The following is a 24221-nucleotide window of genomic DNA, read 5'->3' as shown; positions in this document are numbered from 1 at the left end:
TCCTCTGGGAGAATGAACCAGCCCTCCTGGTTGTCTTTTCTTTTGCCTTGCTCCTCCTCTGATGTTGTCCTCGTTAGCAGGAAAGTCCCCAGTAGGGGGAAGCAAGGAGAGAAAGGGAAAGTCCAGCACCTTCTCTTCTTGAGAAAAGAAAGTGTGGGAGACCTGGGTGTGAGCCCGGGGTCTACCATTCAATGACTATGGGACTTGGAGCAATCATTTCCCTGGGTATCCTCTTCATCTCGGAAGTTCTTTCCTGGGAAACTCCTATTCTATTGCAAACAAATTTTATCCATTTCAAATTTTCCCAAGTGTATTTGACAGTAGTTGTCCTTTCACAAGTGACAGAAACATGTCAGTCTCAGTAAGCCTCATACACATAGAACAGAATCTTGAGCATACCTGGCATTTGGTATCTGCTTACTAACTTTTGTCCAACCTCCAAAGGGACATACCTTAACATTCTTTTTTGTGATTACCTAACTTTGTTGAGATAAGGAAAGTAAGACAGGTAGCACCTGTATATTGGGAAGCCCTTCGTAGAACATTGTTTTGTTTTTGTCTCTCCTTCCAAATGGAAGCAAATATCGTAATAATTTTATTCAGATTTTAAATATGGGATCTTTTGTGGCTTTAAAATGTTGTATAATATAATAGAAGTATGTATAATTCAGCATAATGTTTTGCTTGTATAACTTATGTCTCCAATGTAGACCCTTGAACAAGTCAAGCAAGTATGCCAAATATTAATCCTCAATGCCTATCAGTCAGTATGCAATAAATGAGTATAAATGAGGGGGGAAGTCGCTGGCTATCTAATCTCTCTCTCTCTCTCTCTCTTTCTCTCTCTCTCTCTCTCTCTCTCTCTCTCTCTCACACTCACACACACACACACACACACACACACACACACATACACACACACACGCACGCAAAGATACAACTCCATTTCTATAACATGTAATGTTAGGGGAAGAAAAGAGAGAAGCAAGCCTTCCTTTGATGGTCAGAAGTTAGAGAACAACAGAAAGATCTGGTTCCAGGACACAGGCTAGGGCTGCTGTAGTTTAAGCCCTGCTATTTTCATGAGATAATGCCATAAGGAGAAATCCTATCATCTGACTCTCCCTAGAGAGGAAATATGGTAACTGTAGCCAAGCAGCAGATGGAGAGAAGCCATCATAAATTCCACCACCTTGAGTTTGAGGAAAGAAAGTGCTTCCTTGAGCATCTTCTACCTTGTGGTGTGGGTATGGGAGGAAACCAAACTTCAATTGGTGCCATTTTGCTTTGCCTTCTTTATCCTCTCAGCCAATTTATTGTTTTTTTCTTTGTTTAAGCTTGTGTTAAAGAGCACGTAATTTAGTTGGATTGGTAGCTATCTATAAACTGTCAAATTTAGTACAACTATCACTCCACAAGAATCCTGAGTGTTAATACTTATGTTCTCAGCTTGGTTTGACTCTGACTTGATCATGAATACTTACTCCCAGTTTAAATTTTAGAATAAGGAGAGAAAAATCCTCATTCTGCATCTAAGAACGCTCACTTAGAAAACAAATTGGCTGGCTTGCATGTGCTTCTCTGATCCTGTGCCATCCAGTTACTCAGCCTCCAATGTAGACCCTTGAACAAACACAAAATGTGTCACAATTTGATAAGCTCTGAGCCACATTACTTTGGTCAAAAGAACAAGAGATGTAAAATTTAACTTCTATGCCTGTCAGAACCGCTTAGTTCTCTGTGTTTTATTTTCTCCATTTGACAGTAGTTCCCATCCTCACTGTATTTTTTTCAAAGTGGAACTCTGGCTCACAACAACAAAGAAGAATGAATCTGAGCAATAGTAAGAGATAAAGGTTCGGGAAAGAATCTCACAAGGAGGCGTAACAGGAAGGCACATTCAGGGAGGCCTGGGAGGCAAGTCACACATCAGGCTGTAGAAGCTGCAGATGGAAATTGCCAGCCTCTAGAAAGGAGGGAGGGAGGGAGGGAGGGAGGGAGGGAGGGAGGGAGGGAGGGAGGGAGGGAGGGAGGGAGGGAGGGAGGGAGGGAGGGAGGGAGGGAGGATGACAAACTGGCTTTGACAAGCATGTTCCTATCTATTTCACAAGACAGTCATAGGAACTGTAGGAATCTTGGGGTGGCTCGTTCTCCTGCATGGCCTCTCCATCTCAGGACATTCTGGCCTGGGGTGATGCCTGCTTGTGGTGTAGCCAGCCCATCGAGGAGCTCCGTTTCTATTTTAGCTGCCCCTAATATGAATGTGATCCCCAAATTTGCCACAAAGACAAGATAGGAAACACCCAGAAAAAAAAATAGCAAGCTGCTGGCATCCCTGGAAAATGAACTTTATCTTCTCTAGCCCAAATAGAACCTTAAAGAAATTTTTTAAACCTCAGTACTTTTCCAGTGCAGGTAGGAGCCACTGCCAGCAAATTCAACCTTAAATCTGAGATGGAAAGACGGTGATCCTATTTGACACCAAGAGAACAACGAAGTTCTAGCGTGGCTGTTCTGTTCAAGAATTTAAATATATGAATTGGCCACAAAATTCAACAAAGAAGTTACTGAAATTGTTGTTAGGAGGAATTATTTCTTTGAGAAGGAGCAAACATCACAGATATGCATAATGGATTTGATTTTCTCCTAAAATCTGATTTGTCTGATCACAAGTTCAACCCCCAAATTAATTGTAATTCTGAGTCTTTAAACCATTCTGTTAATCTGACTTTTTAACAATCCTTTGACATTTTGACTCGACAGGACTGAAACTAAAGTGCAAAAACTTGAATTTAAAAAATTACCATAAAAATAAATTAATGCCTTCAAAAAATGGAAATAGGGCACTTTAATTTATTTTTTGACACTTTTAATGCTCCCTACTCCCTTGCAAAAAATAAAAAAGATTAATTAAGCTTTCAGAATTTTTTGTTTCAAAGAAATGTGTTTGCAAAATCCCTTTGCCATTCCTAACTCCACCATTACTCACCTCCCTTTGCTGTTCATTGCTTTCTAATTCTGAAAGATGAAAAAGAAAAATGACTTGTGATTTGTGCTTACAACATAGATAGATGAGATTATCTCAATGACTACTCACCATGGTCTCTTCCAAAATCATATGTCTAATAGCAATAATAATGCTAAAAAGTATTGAGTTTTACTAGGTGCCAATTCCTCTTGCATATTTCGCTTATTCCATCCAAATGACAACCCCGTGAGACAGAAATTAAAAGCTGGCCAGAGAGGAGTTAGGTAATATGTCCAAGGTCAAACAGTAAGTGGTTAGAGCTGATCTTTAAGTCTTGAATCTTGCCCATAACCATTATGCAACATTATTTTTCTGTAATTTTTAAAATGTAAGAGTATATGAATATGCTTATAAATAGCTAATTCCAAAGACAGAAAAAGTATGATTTTTACTGTTTGTATGAAATAAAAATTGTCTACTATTTTGGATTCTATGCAAAATTGATGGTACAAATAATTATTGTGCTGTTTGATAAGAAGACAATGATAAACAACATCCAAATTCTCTCACTTATAGAAAGAAATTATTTATTTTCATTTTTCACAGTTTTATAGTATTTATCATCAGTGTAGGTGTTGACAGTTTTTCCTGATGTTATGAACTGTTTTATAAATCTTACCATTCCCCACAGACTTTTAAAAAGACAAATGCTCTGACTCTAACTTGACAAAGGCGAGAGAATGAAAGAGAGGGGCAGAATGAGGGAACGAGAGAGAGAAAGAACAAGAAAGGAAAGAGGAAAGGAAGATGTTTGTTTTGCTTTCAGATGGACCCTTTTTCCATACCCCCAACCCTAAGGCCAAAATTACAAGTGCTAAGCTCTCTTCTTACTATTCATCAATCCATTCATTCATTCATTCACTCTTGCTTTCATTTAAAAAGTACTTATTGCATTCTTTACTGTTTTTATACTAGTCACTATGATGAACAAAACCCAACACTATCTCTGTTTTTATAGGGCTTTCATTTTAATGAGGGGGATAAGGATTGATAAAAACAAACTAACAAAAAACCAGGCAAACATATAACCACAGGTGTGATACAATGCTATTTAGGAAAAAAAATTGTTGATGCTATGAAAACATGTACTAGAAGAACCTGTCCTGTCCTGGAAAAACCAGGAAGGCTCTGTATTAGCTTGCTAGGGCTGCTGCAACAAATTAACACAAACTGGGTATCTTAAAACAGCAGAAATTTATTCTCTCTTCATTCTGGAAGCCAGAAGTCTGAAATCCAGGTGTCAACAGCATGGGCTCTTTCTGGGAGCTCTGAAGAGACTCTTCCATGCCTCTCTCCTAGCTTCTGGCAGTTGCTGCCAGTCTTTGGTGTTCCTTGTCTTATAGAGGCATCACTTCAGTCTTTATCTCCAGCCTCATGTGCCTTTCTCTCCTGTGTATCTGTTTGTTTGTGTGTAAAGTTTCCTTTTCTTAAATGGACATTGGTCGTTGGATTAGGGCTAACCCGAATCCAATATGACCTCAACTTGTTTATCTCTACAAAAACTCTATTTCCAAATAAGGTTACATTCATAGGTGCTGCGAGTTAGGACTTGACCACATTTTTACGGAACACAACTCAACCTACAGCACCTTCCTTGAGTCAAGTACATGTGAGCTAAGATGTAAACTAGAATGAGAGGACCCTGCAAAGGGAATGGGATATGTCAAGGCCCTGAGGCAGGAGGGAGCATTGTATCTGATGACTTAAAGGGACACAGAGACAGACATACGCAGTGAAATATAGGAGCGAGGAGACTCAAGAACATGTTCCTCCTGGTGTGGCACATAGACTCCCCTCACACAAGGTGTGAACAAGCACGAAACGATTAAGTCCAATTCGGGTGCTCCTTCTGCATCTCTAGTCAACCAGCACTGCCATGTGCCCTTGAGTAGAAAGAGGGGAAACACTTTCCTATGGGGGAGAAAGTCTATGTGCTAAAGCTTCCTTCAGGGCCAAATTGTGGGTTGTGAAACATGAGCAGGGTCTGGAAGAAGATGACTTAGGTTAGTTACATCCCAGCTTTCTAACAACAACTTGGGTAAGTGACTTTTCGCTTCTGAGCCCATTTTCTCATCTGCAAAGTGGGGGGAGCAGCATCTGCCTCAGTTTCATTTTGAATATTAAATGAGATAAAGCATGTCTCAGCGCTTCGTAAACTTATACTAGGTGTACCGATTAATAATGGCGGATTTTGTCATCAATGAAAACACGGTAATTTCAAGAGAAACATCAAAAGTGCTTTATTCAAAGTAATGTCCATCGCTAGCTACACATTTCCCCCATCTTTCAGGTAATTTGTGGATACCATCCCAATAGAACTTTTCTTGTTTTGAGGCAAATCATTCAGAGACCCAGTTTTCCACTTCTCCGTATGTTTTGAAGTGCTGCTCAGAAAGTTCGTGTGTCATCGATCGGAACAAGTGGTAATCTGAAGGAGCAAGGTCTGGTGACTACGGCTGGTGGGTTAATACTTCCCAGGCTGGATCTTTTAACGTGTCTTTAACTTTTTTTGAAGTGTGTGATGGTGTGTTATCATGAAGCAAAATTACTTTGCCATGTCTTCTGGCACATTTGGTTGTTTCACAATCAAAGCATGGTTCAAAATGATTATTTGTTGTTGGTATCGATCAGTATTAACGGTTTCACCTGGTTTTAGAAGCTTATAATACACCACACCTTCCTGATCTCACCAAACACAGAGCATTGTCTTCTTTCTGAATCGATTTGGCCTTGCAGTCGATGTTGATGGTTGACCTGGATCAATCCATGATTTTGTGCGTTTGGGATTCTCAAAATAAATCCACTTTTCATCGCCAGTCCCAATTCGATGCAAAAAAGACTTTCTTTCATGCCATTGAAGTAACATTTTACTGATGACTTTTCGGTTTTTCCATTTGTCTTTCATTCAGTTGATGTGGCACCCATTTTCCTTCCTTTAAAATCTTTCCCATTGCTTGTAAATGATCGGAAATTGTTTGCTGAGCAACGTTTAATCCTTCTGCAAGTTGTTTTTGAGTTTGACACGCATCTTCATCCAATAATGCTTGTAATTGTTGGCCTTCAAACTTTTTCGGTTGACCTGAACGTTCTTTGTCTTTCACATCAAAATCATCATTTTTAAAGCATTTAAATCAGCATTCACAAGTATCTTGAGATGGAGCATGTTCACCATAAGCTTCCCGAACTTTTTCTTCAAAATAAAGTAATGACTTAAAATTTCCCGCAAATGCTATTTTTTTGGCACGAAATTCGATATTTTTAAGCATAAAAATATCTATGATATTAACACCTTCAGAAAATTTGACATATGAAGTTTTTTTTAAATATAGTTTATTGATTTTTTACAGAGAGGAAGGGAGAGGGATAGAGAGTTAGAAACATCGATGAGAGAGATGCAACTATCAGCTGCCTCCTGCACACCTCCTACTGGGGATGTGCCCACAACCAAGGTACATGCCCTTGACTGGAATTGAACCTGGGACCCTTCAGTCCGCAGGCCAACATTCTATTCACTGAGCCAAACCAGTTAGGGCAACATATGAAGTTTTGAAGCTTTCTGTCAATACAACAAAATAGCATACATATTAAATCGCATATATATCAACATATGTGTAACTCCATCTAGTGAAAAAACCCCGCATTATTAACCAGTACACGTAGTAAAATAAGGAGTAAGAATGTTAGATGGTACTAGGAATAGAGAAGATTAATAATCCTTGGCCTTCTACGCCTAGCACAGCTCATGCAAATGCTTTCCCAGTGACAGAAGGAGGGAGAGTAATATTAATAGCATTTCCCAATCTGTATACCGTGGAGGAGGTGAGAAGGTCCATAATAACATTAACATTTCATCTGCATACAGTGGAGAATGTGGGAGAGTTCATATTAATCATTTTAACAACTGAATTTATGTATAGTGGCTTATGGGTAACAGTGAATTTCCCATATACAGTCTCAGGCAATGCTTGTGGCTCCTAAACCCATTTTTATTTATTTACTAGGGGTCCAGTGCACTAATTCGTGCACCTTGAAAGGAACTGTGGGCCCCGAGGCTGCGGTAGGCACAGGGGCGGGTCTCAGCCCCTCCCACTACAGCCCCTGGTCCCCTGTCTGTCGGCAGCCTGGCTCCCATTGCAGCTGTTCCCACATGGCGCAGGCCCCACTCACACCACTGCTGGCACCGGTCCCAATCGCTCTGCGCCATCAGCAGGTGCAAGCAGGGCCGGCGCCGTCAGTGGGTGCGAGTGGTAGCTGCTGCCCGATCACCCCTCAGGAGCATGGGGAGGTGGAGAAGCCCTCAGGGGCAATCGGGGCCAGCAGACGCTGCTCACACCTATTGATGGCGCCGAGTGATCTGGACCGGCGCTGGGCATGGGCAGTGGGTGCGAGCGCTGGATGGGACTGCGGCGTACGGGAGCAAAGAACTTTCAGTAACCAAAGAATTTTCAGTAACCACCAGAGGCTCGCCCCAATGACAGCGACTGGCACCCCGCCTTGGTCTGGCGCCCCTGCTCACCTGCTCCACCATCCCGTCATTGCCAACACCCGCCATGTTCTGCACATGCCCCCTGGTGGTCAGTGCACATCATAGCGACTGGTTGTTCGGTTGTTCCACCATTCAGTCTATTTGCATATTAGCCTTTTATTATATAGGATTTTTGTTGTTGTTAATCCTCTCCTGAGGCTATTTTTCCATTGAATTTTAGAGAGAGTGGAAGGGAGAGGGACAGAGAGAGAGAGAGAGAAACATCAATGTGAGAGACACACATCGATTAGTTGCCTCCCGCATGTGCCCCAACCAGGGCCAGGAATCAAGCCTGCAACTGAGGTATGTGCCCTTGACGAGAATCCAACCCAGGACCCTTCAGTCCATGGGCCGACACTCTATTCACTGAGCCAACCCCGCTAGGGCCCTAAACCTCTTTTTGAAATCAAGCTCAGGTATCAGGGGGATGGGCGAGTCTGTAAACACAAACCTTATCTGCGAGCACATTGGCAGGAGAGTGTATCACACTTACTGAACTTGAGGAGACTGAATGGAGTGACGCCCTGGGCAAGAAGATGATGACAAAGGAGGAGGAGAAAGAAGGCCAGAATGGGGCCTCTAGTCACCCCCAAAATTCTAAGAAGGCCCTGGGAGATGGGAGAGAAACTGAAGAAATCTTGTTTTAACCCAGGACCAATCCTGTCCGCTCTAAGAGTTTCAGCTTTTCCAGAGACAGAGCAAAGTATGTCATTGTCGGAGCTGTCCTCAAGGTGAGGCTTATGATACAGGATGACACAGCCGCACTGCTGTGGAGAATGACCTGCAGACTGGTCTATGGTTGAAACGGGAGGTGTTGGAGCTAACATTCCCCAGAGGGTTTGGAGCAAATGATGTGAAACATCTAGGCAGTCTTTTTGATCCCTGAATGAGGTGGAACCTGCCACCCAATATATCTTTCCAAAATATATTATGGCTTTATGGACATATATGTACACATAGAATTGTGTGTGTGTGAGAGATATTATACTTTGTACTTCATTTAATCATCTTGCTCTTTTGACTAATATGTCTTGACATGTAACTAGTCTCATTGGTTCATCAGATCTACTTAGGTATTTTTAACTATTGCATACTAATTTGTAGACTGGACATGCCACTTTATTACACCACTTTCTTTTATGCGGATCTCTCATTGTTCCTCGTTTTTCAGTACTACAGAGTTGGGCAGGTATGGGTTTGATCTTTATGAAGTCTCTCATTATTACCTTTAAGATGCTATATCATTTATATATTTATCTGGCTATCTTTCCCCTGACTACTTGAATATAAACTCCAGGAAAGCAGGAATTTTTGTCTTGTGTATCCACAGCTCTAGCTCCAGAACCTAAAACTGCACCCCAAAAATATTCACTGGATGAATGCATATGACTACATTCTGCCTCCATGCGTAGTTATGAGGTATTGATCTCTTACTAGAGTTAAGCTCTCAAGGGGGCAGCAATAGTCATTGTCATCTCTCCCATTGGCAGAGCCTGGCATAATGCCTTTCTTAGAGTGGGAGCTTAATACTATCAGGGATACACAGTATAACACATCTCAACTCAACAATTGACTGGTTGTAATTTTGGCCAAAGACCAATTTGAAAAGATTAATAGCAACTTATATCTGGTTCCTCTTACCACCTCCACAGCTCCCACCCTGGCCTAAGCCAGCACCATCTCTAAGCTGGAGTTTTGCAGTGGCCTCCAAACTAGTCTCCTTTCTTCCAGTCTCATGCAAATTCTTCTCCTGTCCCCATTGCAGTGAAATGCTGAAGCCTCAGATCAGGGCACCTCCTGTCAAAACTTCCAGTGGGACTTCACTCTGAGTAAAAGCCCAAGTTGATGTATAATGGCCTAAAAAGCACAGCATGGTCAGCACACGCTGCCCTTCCATTAATGTTTGCCCTCAACTTGGCTGCTGTCCTAGCTACTCACTCCCTCCAGCCCTGGGCTGCTGGCTTCCGGCAGTTCCTGGAACTCATGTCTGTGCTCACTGTAGAGCTCTTGTACTTGCCCTGCACTCCTGGAATGTTTCCTCCAGGCATCTGCATGGCGCACTCCCTTCCAGCCTTGAGCCAAGTAACATGACTTGGTTAGGCTTTTCCTTATCTCAAATCGCAATCCCACCTGGACACTTCCTGTCACCTCTGTGCTCTATTACCATTTCCCCAGAGCACTTTGTGATCATGCAGCATAGTACGTATTTACTTTTTTGCTTGTTCATCATGTTCATTGTGTCTCTTCCAACTAACAGATTAGTGCCACAAGCAGAGATATATGTTTTATTTTATTTAATACCAAGAACAGTGGCAGCAATTGAGTGTTCAATACCTATTTGTCCAAGAAACTGATTTTAAAAGAGAGCACTTATTTGATACACACCCTGCTAAAACCTTTATTATTCCATGTAATTTTCACCACCATCCCAAGGGAGGTATATAGTGAAGGAGTGAAGATAATGGTCTCTACAGTCATACAGCTTGGATTAAGTCCTTGCTCCATTGCTTACCAGCTCTGGGCCCAAGGTCAACAATCATCTGTGTTCATTAGGCCTCTATTACCCCATCTCAGAGAAATCAAGGGAAATATTCATGATTAGCATTTTGTCAGACTCTGTATGAAGCAACCAGGTCAGCACTATAAGAAGTGTTTCAAGCACAGCCCTAAATTTAGGCTTCAAATCCCATCTTATTTCATTAATCTGTCTCATGTGATCATTTAAGACTTAATAGCTATTTTGTGCATACTGTTTTGCAAGAGTAAAGTAATCCCTTGTCTTACCCTATATCATACAGGAAAAATGTTAACTGCTAGATCATAAGTGCCCTGAAAAATGGGATTTATCAGTGCAAGTGATTAACTCTCAGCACTCAGTGCATTGCTTCAATAATGATACACTGCCTTGTGCTAAATCTTTGTCATGCTCTGGACAAGAAATGTGTTTCGTCGCCTTACACTCTGATTTCTATAGACCAGGACTTGTTTTTTAGTCATCTGAGAGTTTTCAAGATAATAATAGATATATATTGCCTGGAGAGACAACTGCTGTAATGGTTAAAACAAATATTTATGAATCAGGCTGACCAATTTAAATTTTGACAGACACATCATAGGTTCTCAAGAAACATTTGAATCAAAGAATGGCTCATAGACATTGGGCAATTTATAGTGTTTTAATTTCTTCTTTTATATAATGAGAAAATAAGATAACATATGTGCAATGGTAGCTACTGTGTTGGACATATAGAAAGATTTTAATAGAGTTATTATTAAACAGTTTTTTCCACTGTGCCATTCAGAATATGGAACCCTTCTCTCCCAAATTTAATGTTTTACATAAAGTGTAAGAATACAAATGAGCTTAATAGCAGATATAAAAATGAGCCCTTTCTAAATTCTCTCCTCCCCCCTCCCCTTCCTCCTCCTCCCCCTCCTCCTCCTCCTTCTCCTCCTCCTCCTCCTCCTCCTCCTCCTCTCCTTTTCCTCCTTCTCTTCCTCTTCCTCCATCCTATCCCCAACTCCATTTAATTAATAGTATGGGTACACCCATAATTCCTACCAAATCTTCTTATACAATAATTATTCAATTATGCCTATTTCCTCAACCACAAGACAAATCCTCTCTTATCTTTCAAGACTCAGCTCAGCAGTCCCTTCTGTTGGCAGCGATCTCCACCCCCCCAGGGAAGTGGCTCTCCTCCTCTGTGCCCCAGTCCTGCCTGGTTTGCTTCTCTGTTTCAGCTCTCATTACATCCTCAGGCCTACAGCTCATTATTTACATGTCAGTCTTTCCCAGTGGGGAGAGTTGTAGAGGGGACTCATAAATCATACATTCCATACTGGGCGAGATGACTTTTCACATGCATCTCAGAGCATTAAAAAGATAATGCTTGGAAGTAGTTTAGCACAGTGGCCAGCAGGAGTAAATGGTCAATGATGATAATGAGGACGATTAGCAGTAGTGGTAGTATTCATCTGTCACAGTGTGAGGTAAGTAAGTGGATGAAGTATAATTATATATACACATGCTATTATGATCTAGAATATTACAGGCCAGGACCCCAGAGCTTTGGAATATCCAAGATTGCTTACTATGCAAAGAGGAAAGACTAGCTCTCAGAATCCCCCTTTACGGTCCTGTGAGGGGAAAAAATAGAGCCTTTGAGACCGCTTTTCCTAACAAAACCATTTATAGAAATATTTAAAACCTTAAATGAAAATTTGTAATTCCTGGTTTCTGTTCCAAGAGGTAATAAAAAACAAAACAAAACAAAAACAGGATAAAATTATGTTCTGCATATGTAAATTGCTTATACTTGAAAGCGTATTGCTTGTATTTCTGAATACTTAGGTACTATTAATATAGCACAGAGTTTAATATGGGATAAAATAACATGATGATTAAGTCAGTGGTGAATTATACTTTCTCCTATAATTTGGGAGAACAGCATTAATATTTTGTGGGGTTAAGGTGTTCTTGATTCTTTCCAATGAAAATTTCACTTGGCTCCATTCATTTACCTCAACAAACATTTTTATTTTTGCGTACCTACTGTAAGGCATGATCCATATTTCTCTTGAGGGCTTCTTTTTCCTTATCTGTAATATTTATGATGATGTGGGTTAAATTGCATATTATACATATCAAAGATAAGTTTTTAACAAATTGCTTGAACTAATATATATATATATAATTTAACATAGTTCCTGGCTTAAATTTATCACCCTGAAAATATTAGCTCTTGTTATTTCTAAGCACACATATGACTCCTTTCATCTACTAGTAAGTGAGTTTTTTTATGGTACCCACATCCTTCCAGTGTCCCATGCACAAAGGTTGGGTGTCATTTTCAAACTTTTCTTCTCTCTTTCCTATTTCCCAACAATCAGCACCCATTATGTGGGTTCTTCACACATCACAGACCAGCTGGAGAGAAGAGTTGGGGTTTAAGTCCATAAGAAGCTTCAGACTAAATCACATTTGACTCTGCCATTTACCTGGCTCTGTGTTTTTGAGTAAAAGAATTGACCTCCTATCAACTCAGTTCTCTCATGTATAAATAGGGAATACTAACTGCATATATCTCATAGTTTTAAATGGAAGGATGGACATAAATTGCTGCCTTATGCAGTGCTCAGCACATATTAAGTGCTCAGTAACAAGATGATGTTGAGTGATGATGAAGAAAATGATGATGGTGAGATGAATAAGAGTTCTTTTAGCCTAGAAAAGAAAAAATCCTTCTACTCTACATTGTAATCCAAACTTCATCTATTTACATATGAACATTGACAATGGGTGCCTATCTGGACCTCTAACCTCTAGTTCTTTCTGTTTCATTCCACCCTACGCATATCTTCAAGATTAATATTTATTTTTAAAATTGTATTATGCCTCTTCTCTTAAAAGTGCTTATCATACTCACAGTAATTATCAAATAAGATGTAAATTCATCATGGAGATACTCAAGACATGCATAGTTTATCCTTACCTTATTTTCCTGTACATCCATTCGTTTCCTACAGTGAACCTCCCACACTGGGCTTGTGATCAACAATTTATTCCTCACACGTACCTTCCACTTGTCCTACCTACATGCCTTTCCTTGATTCCTCCTGTTCATCTTTTATTGTCCTGGCCCTAAACACGAGGCCCCCTCTTTTTGTGTGAAGTAATTTGTTTATTCAGAATCAGTTTTATGCCTGGCACTGTACTAGGCACTGAGAGTCAACGACGAGCCAGAGAGACACAGCCTTTGCCCTCATGCTTCTCTTCCTCTGGTTGATGTGTATGTGTGTCTCCCCACCCCTTTGGCACAAAGTATATGCAGCCTTGTTTGGTAGATATACACTGAGTGGCCAGATTATTATGATCTCTGAATGCATAATAATCTGGCCACTCAGTGTATAGATCCTATATAATAAAAGGCTAATATGCAAATTGTTCCCTCAACCAGGAGTTTGACCAGCAGGCAGGCCGGCCATCCCCCTGGCCAGGCTGGCCGGACCCCACCCATGCACGAATTCATGTACCGGGTCTCTAATATATATATACTGAGTGGCCAGATTATTATGCATTCAGAGATCATAATAATCTGGCCACTCAGTGTATACTGCATCATCTTCCACTATAACATAAAACCTTGCACATAATTATGGTTCAAGAGATAGCTGATCCAGTTTTTGAAATGATTTTCCTATAGTTTAGGGTTCACATTGGGATTAGGTTGACTAACAGAAGTTAGTCTTGCTTCAAAGATCCAATCAACTGGGGGTGGTGGGTGGTGGTGGTGGTGGTGGTTAAACATTGGCCTCTGGGACAAAACTCAAAACAGAATTGTAAATGTTAAAAAATGGAATAATCCATATTGTCCTATAATTTATTATACTGCATCATATTATAACATAGGGAAATATTGATAGCCAGTTTCTTTTTAGTAGCATGTAGAAAATTAAATGCATTTCTTTGTAATAGAACCATATTGTATATATAAAAGTTGTTTTATTCAAACTTTATGTACTTTTACTTAAATAACATTGATCAGAGTAAATCTTAATACAGAAATTATTCTGCCTTTTAAAAATAGCAGGTACATAAAAAATAGCAGGTACATGTTATGCATGTCCTATTTATAGAAATTTCTGCTCATGTTTGACACTGCAAAGATGCCTTTATAAAAGTTTTCCTTTTTTAATTCAAGGTCTTTGAAAACAGTCACTAAAGAAACAACAGAATAGGTTATACATGCTTCACTTAACCTAAAATAGAAAATCTTGGTGTCACTTATAAATATAATTATCTGAAGATGACTCCTTCAAATGCTTTGGGTATTTATGTGTCGGTTTGCTTTCAATAACTGTACATACAGAGCAAATGCCTACCTGAGGCAAAGGCTCTGATTCGCTTTTCTTGCTCTGTCTGACCTTGAATACATAACTGTTTTCCGCTGTGTTTGAGATTCCCCTTCCCCCCATTTCCAATGAAGTTGGTAGTCTCATTCTACAGCAGCTGTAAAATAATTTGAATCCAGAAAGGAAGGACAATGCAAATAAGAATATGTAGCACTGTGAGATTTATTTTGCTAAAAGAGTACAATGCAAGATAACTTAGTGTGAAGGAGTGAAATTAAGCTTAGGAATATGAAGGATAGCAGCAAGGATTATGAAATCTCAACACATGGCTTAAATAAAAATTCATTTCATTTTATTGTTTATTAAATTGTTACACCAAGCTTTAACTTTTGCCTGAAATCAAAACTGTCATTCAAGGGCTCCCTCAAAGTAAAGGGAACTTCCATAATAAACCTTATTAAAATGATCTGGAAATTGTGAAGGCATTGTGAGAAAAATTTCTCAATCTCAGTATTTTCCTTGGATTAGGATCAATGTTAATTAAATTTAACTTCATGGTGGTCATTGTGATAGATACTCTGAGTACAAAGAGGAATCAACACAAGGTTTTACTCTTAACTGGCATTCAGTCATTCACCTAAAGAATAATTATAATATAAATGAACATGGCCACAGCCTCCTAACTGTACTTTCTACATCTGTGTTTATCCCTTTAGTCCATTCCATTCTCTGTTGCCACAGGACTATTACTAAAACCAAAATGTGATCTAGTCACTCCCCTCTCCTACACACTTCTATGGGGATGAACATAGTGTATACTGGTCTCTACCAGCTGCTCCCTGTCTGCCTCTGCTAGCTCTTCTCTTACCACTTTTTCATTTCCTCACCAAACTCTTGTCTGTATTTTTCTCCAGAGCATCCTTCATATTCTCTTTGGCTTCTAGACTTTCACACTCAATATTCTGTTGACCTAGAACGTTCCTTGGTCCCCCTCCAACCCTTTGCCAGCTGATTCCTCCTAATCTTACAGCGCTTTGAGATATATACTAGTATATTACTGTTCCTAAGGCGTCTTTCCTAACCCACCAAGACCCTTAGGATTCTTACAGCCTATGATATGTCCAATTACCACACTATATGAAATTGCTGATTCTTCCTCTGTCTCTTGTTTCACACAGACATCCTCTGCCCTCCAGATGTTTCATAAATATTTGTGAATTGATAAATTAATGCATTTAATAATGAATATTGTAAGAAGTGCCTTCAGATTGAAAATGGAAACCAAAGTGAGGGAATAACTTATTTTAGCATCAGAGTATGGTGAAGAGGTATAAAGGAAAATTATATGAGATGACATTGGATATGGTCCTTAAAAAATGAATAGGACAGAGTTAGGGAGTTGAGGAAGAGAAATGGCAGCTAAACAATAAAATGTGTGATCAAAGTCAAGGGTTTCCAGAATAGATCGATTCTGGATGAATCCAACCTGCTTTGGATCTCAACTTAGACATCTCCAAGGCTTCCTGACAACCCCCCTTAAAGAAGTTAGATGTTTCTTGTATGTGTGCCGAGAGCTCTCTCTTACTGCAGACTGTATGAGATATAATGTGAAGTTTTAATCCTGAGATCTAAAAACAAATCCATCAGGAATAATAGCATTATTTCATATGAAAAAATGTAATGTGTTGACTTTAAATAATTTATAATGGTTGCTATTATTACTAAGTGATAAAGAGGGTATTCAGCAGAATAAAAGAGAGACAAACAAACATAAAAGGACATACGAACCTGATAAATACAATCCTGAAGATGCGTAATTACTACCATTCTGAATGTCAGCCTTTCAGATTCATTTTCTTCTAACAGATATGTAAGGGGTTCAAAGCCCTTAGACTCCATAGCCACACCACCACATTATTTTTATATAGGGAAATTAGAACTCCATGGTTGGACTGGCTTACACAGCAGCCCCCTCCTCTATATTAAATTGCTTTTTCAAGTTAATAAATGCAGTGAGGCATTTTTCCTGCACAGAGAAGCGTTTAAGAAGTGACAACACGGTCCACAGGTCACCAGGACTAAACTAAGTTTAATTCATTCCGTTTAAACAATAACACCTTCTGAGTCTAAAGCATCATCTTTGGAAATGAAGGGGGGAAGGGCTTAAATGAACAGACTCTGGTAGAGTGGACATATCCAAATATTAATTGTGGAGAAGTGTTTGTAGCCTTTAGCTTCATACATATGAACTCCACCTATTTTATATTACAGTTGCTTTTCAAATCATATCTCAGAGGCAACAACCTTATTGGAAACACTAAGGTTAATAATGGCTTTATTCAGCTTATAGCTTAGGGCAGAACCAGCTACAAACCAAGACTCCTGGGTAACTGATTGTGTCAGTGCTGGTCCCATTTCCCCCAAAGCATAAGCATGAATTCCTTTAGTCTTTCCAGGGATCTCTGAGCTTTTCTTGGCCTGTCTTTTTATTAACACTAATGGGTAATAAATATTTTTCCTCCTTTAAAATCTAAGATGGCTTTTAGTAAATAATTGGGCCATAGAAAAATAATAACTATGATATTGTTAATGATAATTTACCAATCATTGGACATACTATGACTTCTTTATTCCTCATGAGGGCCCAATGAGATAAACATATTGCTTTCCACATTTTATAGTAAAAAAACACAAGCTTAGAGATTTTAATTTCTCAAGAATATACAGCTAGGAAGTTTAATTCAAAGCCAGTCTTTCCGATTTCACATTCCAGTCTCTTAACCACTACATCCCACCATTGTATAGACCCCCAGCTGGCATTTTCATGCTTTGTCATCTCATTACACTACCCCCAACCAGAGCTGAATCCTGCCCTTCCTTCAAGAGAGTTGTAGTCAAGAAGCTTAGAGGGTGATGTATTTGAGTTGCAGCTCTGTCGCTTCATAGCTGTGTAAGTTTTTTCAACTTAGCTAACCTCTCTGATCTTCAATTTCCCTGTCTGAAAGAAGAGTAAATATCCGAAAGGGTTCATTGGAGTCCTTCGATAGGTTAGCCTTCCTAAAGTTTAGTGTACTTTGCATTGTTTCCTGCACTGAGTAAGAACCCAGCCAGGTGGGCAGCATCTTCAGGCTCAGCTCACATGTCACCTTCTCCATCAAGTCTTCCTCTTTCTCCGTGCACTCTCAGCTACAGCATTTACCAGTGAGCTCGTTCTCTGCTTTCCAGGATGTTTTCTCTTTTTATAGGCTGGAAGCCCAGGACTGGGAGGGTTTGATGGGGAATAAGGAATGACTGCTAACAGGTGTAGGCTTTCTTTCTGAGGTGATGGAAAGTTATAAAATTGATTGCGGTGATAGTTGTACAGCCTTGTGAATATCCTAAAAACCACTGAATTATGAACTTTGAAAGTGTGACATAATTGTGATATAAGTGAAAGCTGTCCAAAGATTTAAAAAAAAATAAAGGCAGCCCAAGGTGACGGCACATTGTAGTGAAATGACATATGAGAATCATACGGTTGCTGGGCACCCATCAACACTGGAAGAGACTTTGGAAAGCTCCCCTCCACCCGAGGGGTGTGTAGGACCACACTCACAAGCAGCTGCTCACTTTGCGATATCCATAAGTCGATGCTACCAGTAACTGTCTGGGATGCTTTTTTCTCTCCTGAACATGTTTTCATTTTTAAAACCAATTTCTTTTCCTCAGCCCTTATGGGACTAATTTAACACTAATTCACAGACCAAGAAATACATGACTTCAGGACATACTATTATATTCTTTAAAAAAGAATTATACATTAAAATGTAAAGTTGTCTTGTACATATTTTGCTGCAAGAAATACCAGAGAGCTGGTACTTATTTAGACTGGAACAGGACCCTGGTTAAAACCAGTAATAATGTGTAAAAGTAGGACATGATTCCATCAAAATCTCCATGTGATAGAGTTGCCACCTCTGGTTCATCCCCGTGGCCATGGTCCGGTTCAGGGCTGCGTTACTTCTTGCCTGGACCATTACTGATGTCCTGCCTCCATACGCTCTCTCTACTACCTTCACTTCCACCACATTGCCAGAGTTCCCTTCTAAAATGCAAATATGAGGTAGTGCAGCCCAGAGGATAATAGCTTGGGTCCCAGCCTCTCTCAGGCTACCTGGATTTGAATCTGGGCCTCACCACACAGCAACTCAGTCATCTTAGGCAACTTACTTAATCTTTCTGTAAATCATTTCCCCACATTTTTTAGTGAGCATCAAATGAGAGCAGTATGTTAAGTGCTTAGTCTAATGGCAGGTTCATAGCACTCAGTCACCAGAAGCTTTTATTGTTACACTTGTATTCAAATGCTGCGATGTTTCTTCATGTCTACATAATAAAATTCAGTTATCATTAATTAAGTCTAATGATGGATCATACAGGAACCTGTGCAGTCTAACCTCTGGCTTTCTTCTCCCAGTTCACAACCTTCTCTTAAATAGGCAAATTTGTGACTCCAAGTTTTTCTCAAGCTCTGTCCTCCACCATCATTCTTCTGTCCAAACAGAAGAGCCCATTTTTGATTCAGGAACACTAACTATAAGGCTATAAAGTGACTGGTGTTTTTCCCTGTGTGGGGTTTGAGGGAAGTTGACCAAAGTACGTCATATTTTATAGGTAAAACAAACTGGACTTCCTGGTGGCCCGGATAAATGAGGGAGAAAAGGAGAAATGATGATTTCTAAGCTTAAATCTGGAATGCCTGGGCCTGGGGTGGTGCCATTTGTTGATACTGGAAAACCTGGAGAGGATAAGGTTCTGAGGGGTAATTAATAAAGACATCTATATTAGTTAGGTTAGGTTTGAAATGCAGTCTGATATTCAAGTAGATTTAGTAAGTAATCAGTTGAATATGTGAGCCTGCGGTTTGGGGAATGGTCAGGACTATGGATATAAAACTGAGAGTCATGACTTTATAGGGGGCAGTGGAGATAACTTTGAGGAAGCTCTGGAGACCAGTAGCATCTAGAGACCAACTAGAGGACGAGAAACCTGTTGAACATGGACATGTGGGTTTCCTCACTCGGTACCTGCTTAAAGTTAAGTGCTATCTTATTTATCTTTGTGTCAAGTGGGGTTTGTCATACAAATTTTCAATAATGCTTGTTGAATTCATTATAATTCTAAAAGCAAAGAATGATGCCTCTTAGAAGTCTCCCAGGCATGCACTTTAATGATTTGGCAACACTTGCAAAACAAGCACAAAGGACAACTCCAGCATCTAATTTAGGGTGGGATAGTGGTGGACAGTTCCATGCCTACTGGAGACAGGCTTAGTCTCCCTTTCCCTTATCTCTTCCCCCTCCCCTTTCCCTGGGGACACATCCAAAAGGCAAGGCCCCAGTGTGCAGGGGGTGGGTGGCAGAAAGCCCAGGATCCCAGCATGGTCCTCAAGGCTGAATACCAGGGGTCTTGAGAGAGAAGCAGCTGCCGAACATATGTGTGATCAGTAGGAATTCCCCTTAGTCCTGGACTGAAGCACATCTATGTACGCAGTACTCAATTTTCTGTAAGGTTGCATGGGAAACTTTCTCTAGCATCCTGTCATGTTTTTCCATTGACTTTGATAGGTTAGTATTGATATTTTTCTAACCTCCTTTGTTCCTGTGAAACATTTAAGCATGTGTAAATCAAGACCATCCCTCTTTATTTCTCTCCTCTTGCTACTGTTCTGATTAAGCCTTCATCATTCTCCACCTTAGCAAGTTTAATAGGCAGCTCCCTCCCTCCATTCTCTGCCCACTCTGCCACTAGAATAACCACACCAAAGCACTGCTCTGTTATGCCATCCACCTGCCCAGAACTTCAACAGAGTCCCCATTGCTTATTGAAAAAAAAAATGATTCCAAAATTCTAAGGTTGGCATCCCAGGTCTCCCGCAATCTGTCATTTCCAGGCAACCTTTTCAACATTAGTGCCCATAAATCATATCTTAGGTTGTAATTAATCAAGCCCCCATTTGAAACACAAAATAGTTACTGTGCTTTCTATTTGCTGTAGCTCAGCACCTGCCATTTCTTTCACCCAGGATGCTTCACCTGTTTCTCCATCTGTTAACATACTACTCACTCCTGAAGTTCCAGGCCAGTGCAGCCTTCTTCAGGGAGCCTTCCTTATCCCATTCCAAGGAAAAACCTTATCTATACTCTGAGACAACTGGTTTATTTTTTAAAGGCAGTTATCAAATAGATGATGATGATGATGATGATGATGATATAGATGGATAGATAAATAGATAATATAGAGGTTTTGTTGAGGTATGTGTGTGTGTTGTTGTTGATTTTTTTTGCCTTGAAACTCTTATTTCAATTTCAACATGTTGTGCCTAGCATAGCATATAGAAGGAACTCTAACAATATTGACTGAATGAATGTGATTGACCCAATTAACCCAGTATAATTAAGCCTCACTTCTCACAGTTTATTTATTTATTGTATAATTCTAGGTCTTTATAGAGACATCTTAAAGTTGGGGCTCTTTATGGGGTGATCATGGGGTATTCACATAGGTGACTTCCTTTTACAAACACTAATTAAATACCTGGTATGTACCAGGACTTATGATGGATACTGAGAAGCAAGTAGTAAGTAAGAACAACACATTTCTGTCCATACCAAGTTTACAGTTTCATGGTGGTGACCACAATTAAACAAGAAGGGCATGTAATAACCTAGGGGGTGTTTCCAGGAGGAACTGATGTGGAAGCTGAGACCTGAGAGTCCTAAACGCCAGTCAACCTACACTGTGTGTGTGGCAGGGTGTGCGGATGAGGAAATAAGGGAGGACCACGTGAGGAGGCTGGGCAGAGGATGGAGAAGAGAAAATAGAATAGGAAAAGTCCTATGGGAAGAGAGCAAGAATGAGCAAATGAAAAGACATTCCTTATGGTTAGAATATAAGTGAGTAAAATGGAGGTGGTAAGGCGAGGAGAATGGGCAGAGTTAGACCTAAAGAGCACTCTGAGACGTGAAAGATATATTCACGGGTCTTTGAAGGATTTTAAGCAGAGCACTGGCGTGATCAGACTGGCCCTTTGAAAAGATCGCTGGAAATTCATGTGCAGAGTGAATGGGAGATAGTGGAGACAAGAAGCCTCACGAGGAGACTCAGAGAGGCAGCTCAGGCTGAGAGTGACGGTCAGACACCCACCCCGGTCTCTGCCACAGCAGTAACGGCTGTCTCTTCCCAGGGCGTCCAGGGCAGCGGCTAAGGAGACCTTACCAAGGACCACCACGCAGTAGATGCTGAAACATCGCACTCCGGGATAAGAAACAGGAACATGGCAGCACCCGTGTGAGAGGAATTACAAACCAACAGACTCCATTTAGAAAGGAACAATGTCCAAGAAAGGGCGAAATAAGGGCGAGAAGCCCGAGGCGCTCATCGTCGCCCTTCAAGCTGCCAATGAAGACCTCAGGACCAAGCTCACAGACATCCAGATAGAGCTGCACCAAGAGAAGTCCAAGGTGAGTGAGGTCCTGAGGTCACAGCCTGCGGAGTGGCTCTGGCCCAGCTCTGCCTACTGGCCCCCCTCAGTGGGCTCCTTTCTGCCAATTGCCTTTCTGTACACATGGAGTATCCCTTGCTCAATCCCCTCCTGTGTGTGACAGGAGGGGATTGAGCAAGGGATACAGTAACATGGTCATGAGACCGATCTCTGCCTGGTTCAGGAAACCAGACAATAAACACTGAGACAATGACCCCAACCACCCCTACCGCCCCTCGACACTTAATAGTTGTTGACTTGGGCAAGTCCCACCCTTGCCCTCTATAGGGGATTCCCCCTGTGGTATTTAGAGCAATCTTTCTAAAATATACCACATCTTATAACTCAGAACCCTTCAGTGGCTGCCTCTGCCTCTCAGAATCAAAGTTTTTCCTACCAACTACAGGATATTTCCTGTAGCTCTCTCTGACTCAGTTCCCACATCCCTCCCCTTGGTTCATTCTGCTCCAGCCTCTTGGAAGAATCAAGAGAGATACCGATCACATTCAGGGCCTTTGTTCTTGTTCCTCTCCCCTGGTCAGCGCCAGGCTCCATCCTCACCTCCCTCAGTCGTCAGCTGCATCTGACCACAGTCTCTAACACAGGACATGCCCAGTTACTCCCCAGAGTCTGGCTATTCTTGACTCATTTCACAGAAAGTTATATATTTACTTATTGCTTAAATAAATGCCCAGTTTCTCCCCCATAGCCTGGCTATTCTTGACTTGTTTCATACAAAATTATATATTTATTTATGTTCTTGTTTCATGCTTATCTTTCCTGAGTCAAGTGTGATCTCTACGAAATCAAAGACTTAATTTACCTTTGTATCCCTAGAGCCCAAATAAATGTCCAGAATGGAAAAGCTCAACATCTGTTTTTTTAATGAGTTGAGGAATGAATGAAGGGTGATTTGAGCTGTGGTGAGGTTTAAGTTAGACAAGTACATAAAGTGATTATGAGGGTTAAATGGGAAAGTTAGTGTCTAGTGCTCAGAGAGCTGCCAGGCACATAGTAAACTCTCAAAAAGTGGTTAATAGTAATATTCTCTCTAATATGGTCTACACTGAATCGGTTACTAACTGGACTTAGGAATGTCTCTTTACTTCTCTGAATCCCATAAATGGATTTGCTAACACTTATCTCACCAGAGCTGTGTGGATATCACAGGGTCATGGGTAGGAGAGCATTTTGAAATTTTCAACATGCATTGAGGCATGTCTGCTCCCTGCGAACTGGGCACGACCATGTCCGCACTACGTTACCTTCTCTAGATAATTCTTTGCTTAGCAGAAAATGTTCTTGATCAAACTGTAGATCACAAACCAAACAAATACCCTCATTCTGTTTTATCTTTCTTCTTCCTTGACATTACTATGAAATTTTAATTATTTTCCTCCAAGTCTATTTCTCCTGGTGCCAGCCATAATAAATATTAGGTCGCCCAAAGCCCTTTGCCTCCTATCTCGGCAAAACCTTAACCTTGGATAAACAAACTTCAGTGTAAAATTTGTGAAGGAAATATTTTAGTTCCCATGAAGGTACAAAGAACATGATGTTGTTGTTTTTTTAAAAAAAAAAATTGTTTGCGAGTCAGAAGACCAAGGCATTTTCTTTATCTCTCCTCCGGGACAAATTTAAGTGTCTCAGTGTCTCCATCTGTAATTCAGATGACTGCATCAATTTCTCCATATCTTTGTCTCTCAAGCTTCACTGTGCCTTAGAATAACCTCAGGGAACTTATTAAAAATTGAAGTCCCTGGGCCCACATTCGAAGGACTCTGATGAAATAGGTGGAGTGAGGACCACGATTTCCAATTGTAACAAACAGTGCAGGCAATCCCCACGCAGGCCCTTCTCCGCCTTCATGTTGACAAACACTCCACTCTGCCGTTCCTCCTCTGACAGTCTGTGAACATTCCATTGGCTTTAACTTTCCCTGGGGCAACGTCACATTTCAAGAGAGCAGACTCCTTTAATTGTAATCAGGACAGGATGACAGAACGACATTCACAGGAGGAGGCGCATTGGCCTGGAGACTGGTAACCGTAGACAGCCACTGACTTACAGAGAACAAACTCAGGAGATTTCAGAGAAGCAGAGGCCCTGGGGGCCCCCCCGCTGCTGCCAGTTTTCTACACATTCAAGTCTTTTAAAAGGGGTAACCTGAGCCTGGACAGGGCTGCCTGTTTATCCAGGACCTGGCACTGGTGTCTAAATCGAGAAGGTCAGCGTAATCTCCCCCTGCTCTCTGACAAGACTGGAAGCCAGCCTCCTGAATAAAGGCACTG

General features: G+C 40.7%; 1 protein-coding gene across 3 annotated transcripts in view; it reads left to right on the top strand.

Annotated features, from left to right (window-relative positions):
- Window positions 1-21781: 21781 nt before the first annotated feature.
- The window catches only part of JAKMIP2 (janus kinase and microtubule interacting protein 2), a 56326-nt gene continuing 53886 nt past the window's right edge, over window positions 21782-24221 (top strand). For all 3 annotated transcript variants that reach the window (XM_008140683.3, XM_008140692.3, XM_028146031.2), the window contains exon 1: window positions 21782-21910. In XM_008140683.3, coding sequence (XP_008138905.2) covers window positions 21782-21910 — 129 coding nt within the window. The remainder of the gene's footprint in view (window positions 21911-24221) is intronic.

Source organism: Eptesicus fuscus, chromosome 6, assembly GCF_027574615.1.
Source record: "Eptesicus fuscus isolate TK198812 chromosome 6, DD_ASM_mEF_20220401, whole genome shotgun sequence".
Taxonomy (NCBI): Eukaryota; Metazoa; Chordata; class Mammalia; order Chiroptera; family Vespertilionidae; genus Eptesicus; species Eptesicus fuscus.
This window is presented reverse-complemented; position numbering and strand designations above follow the sequence as displayed.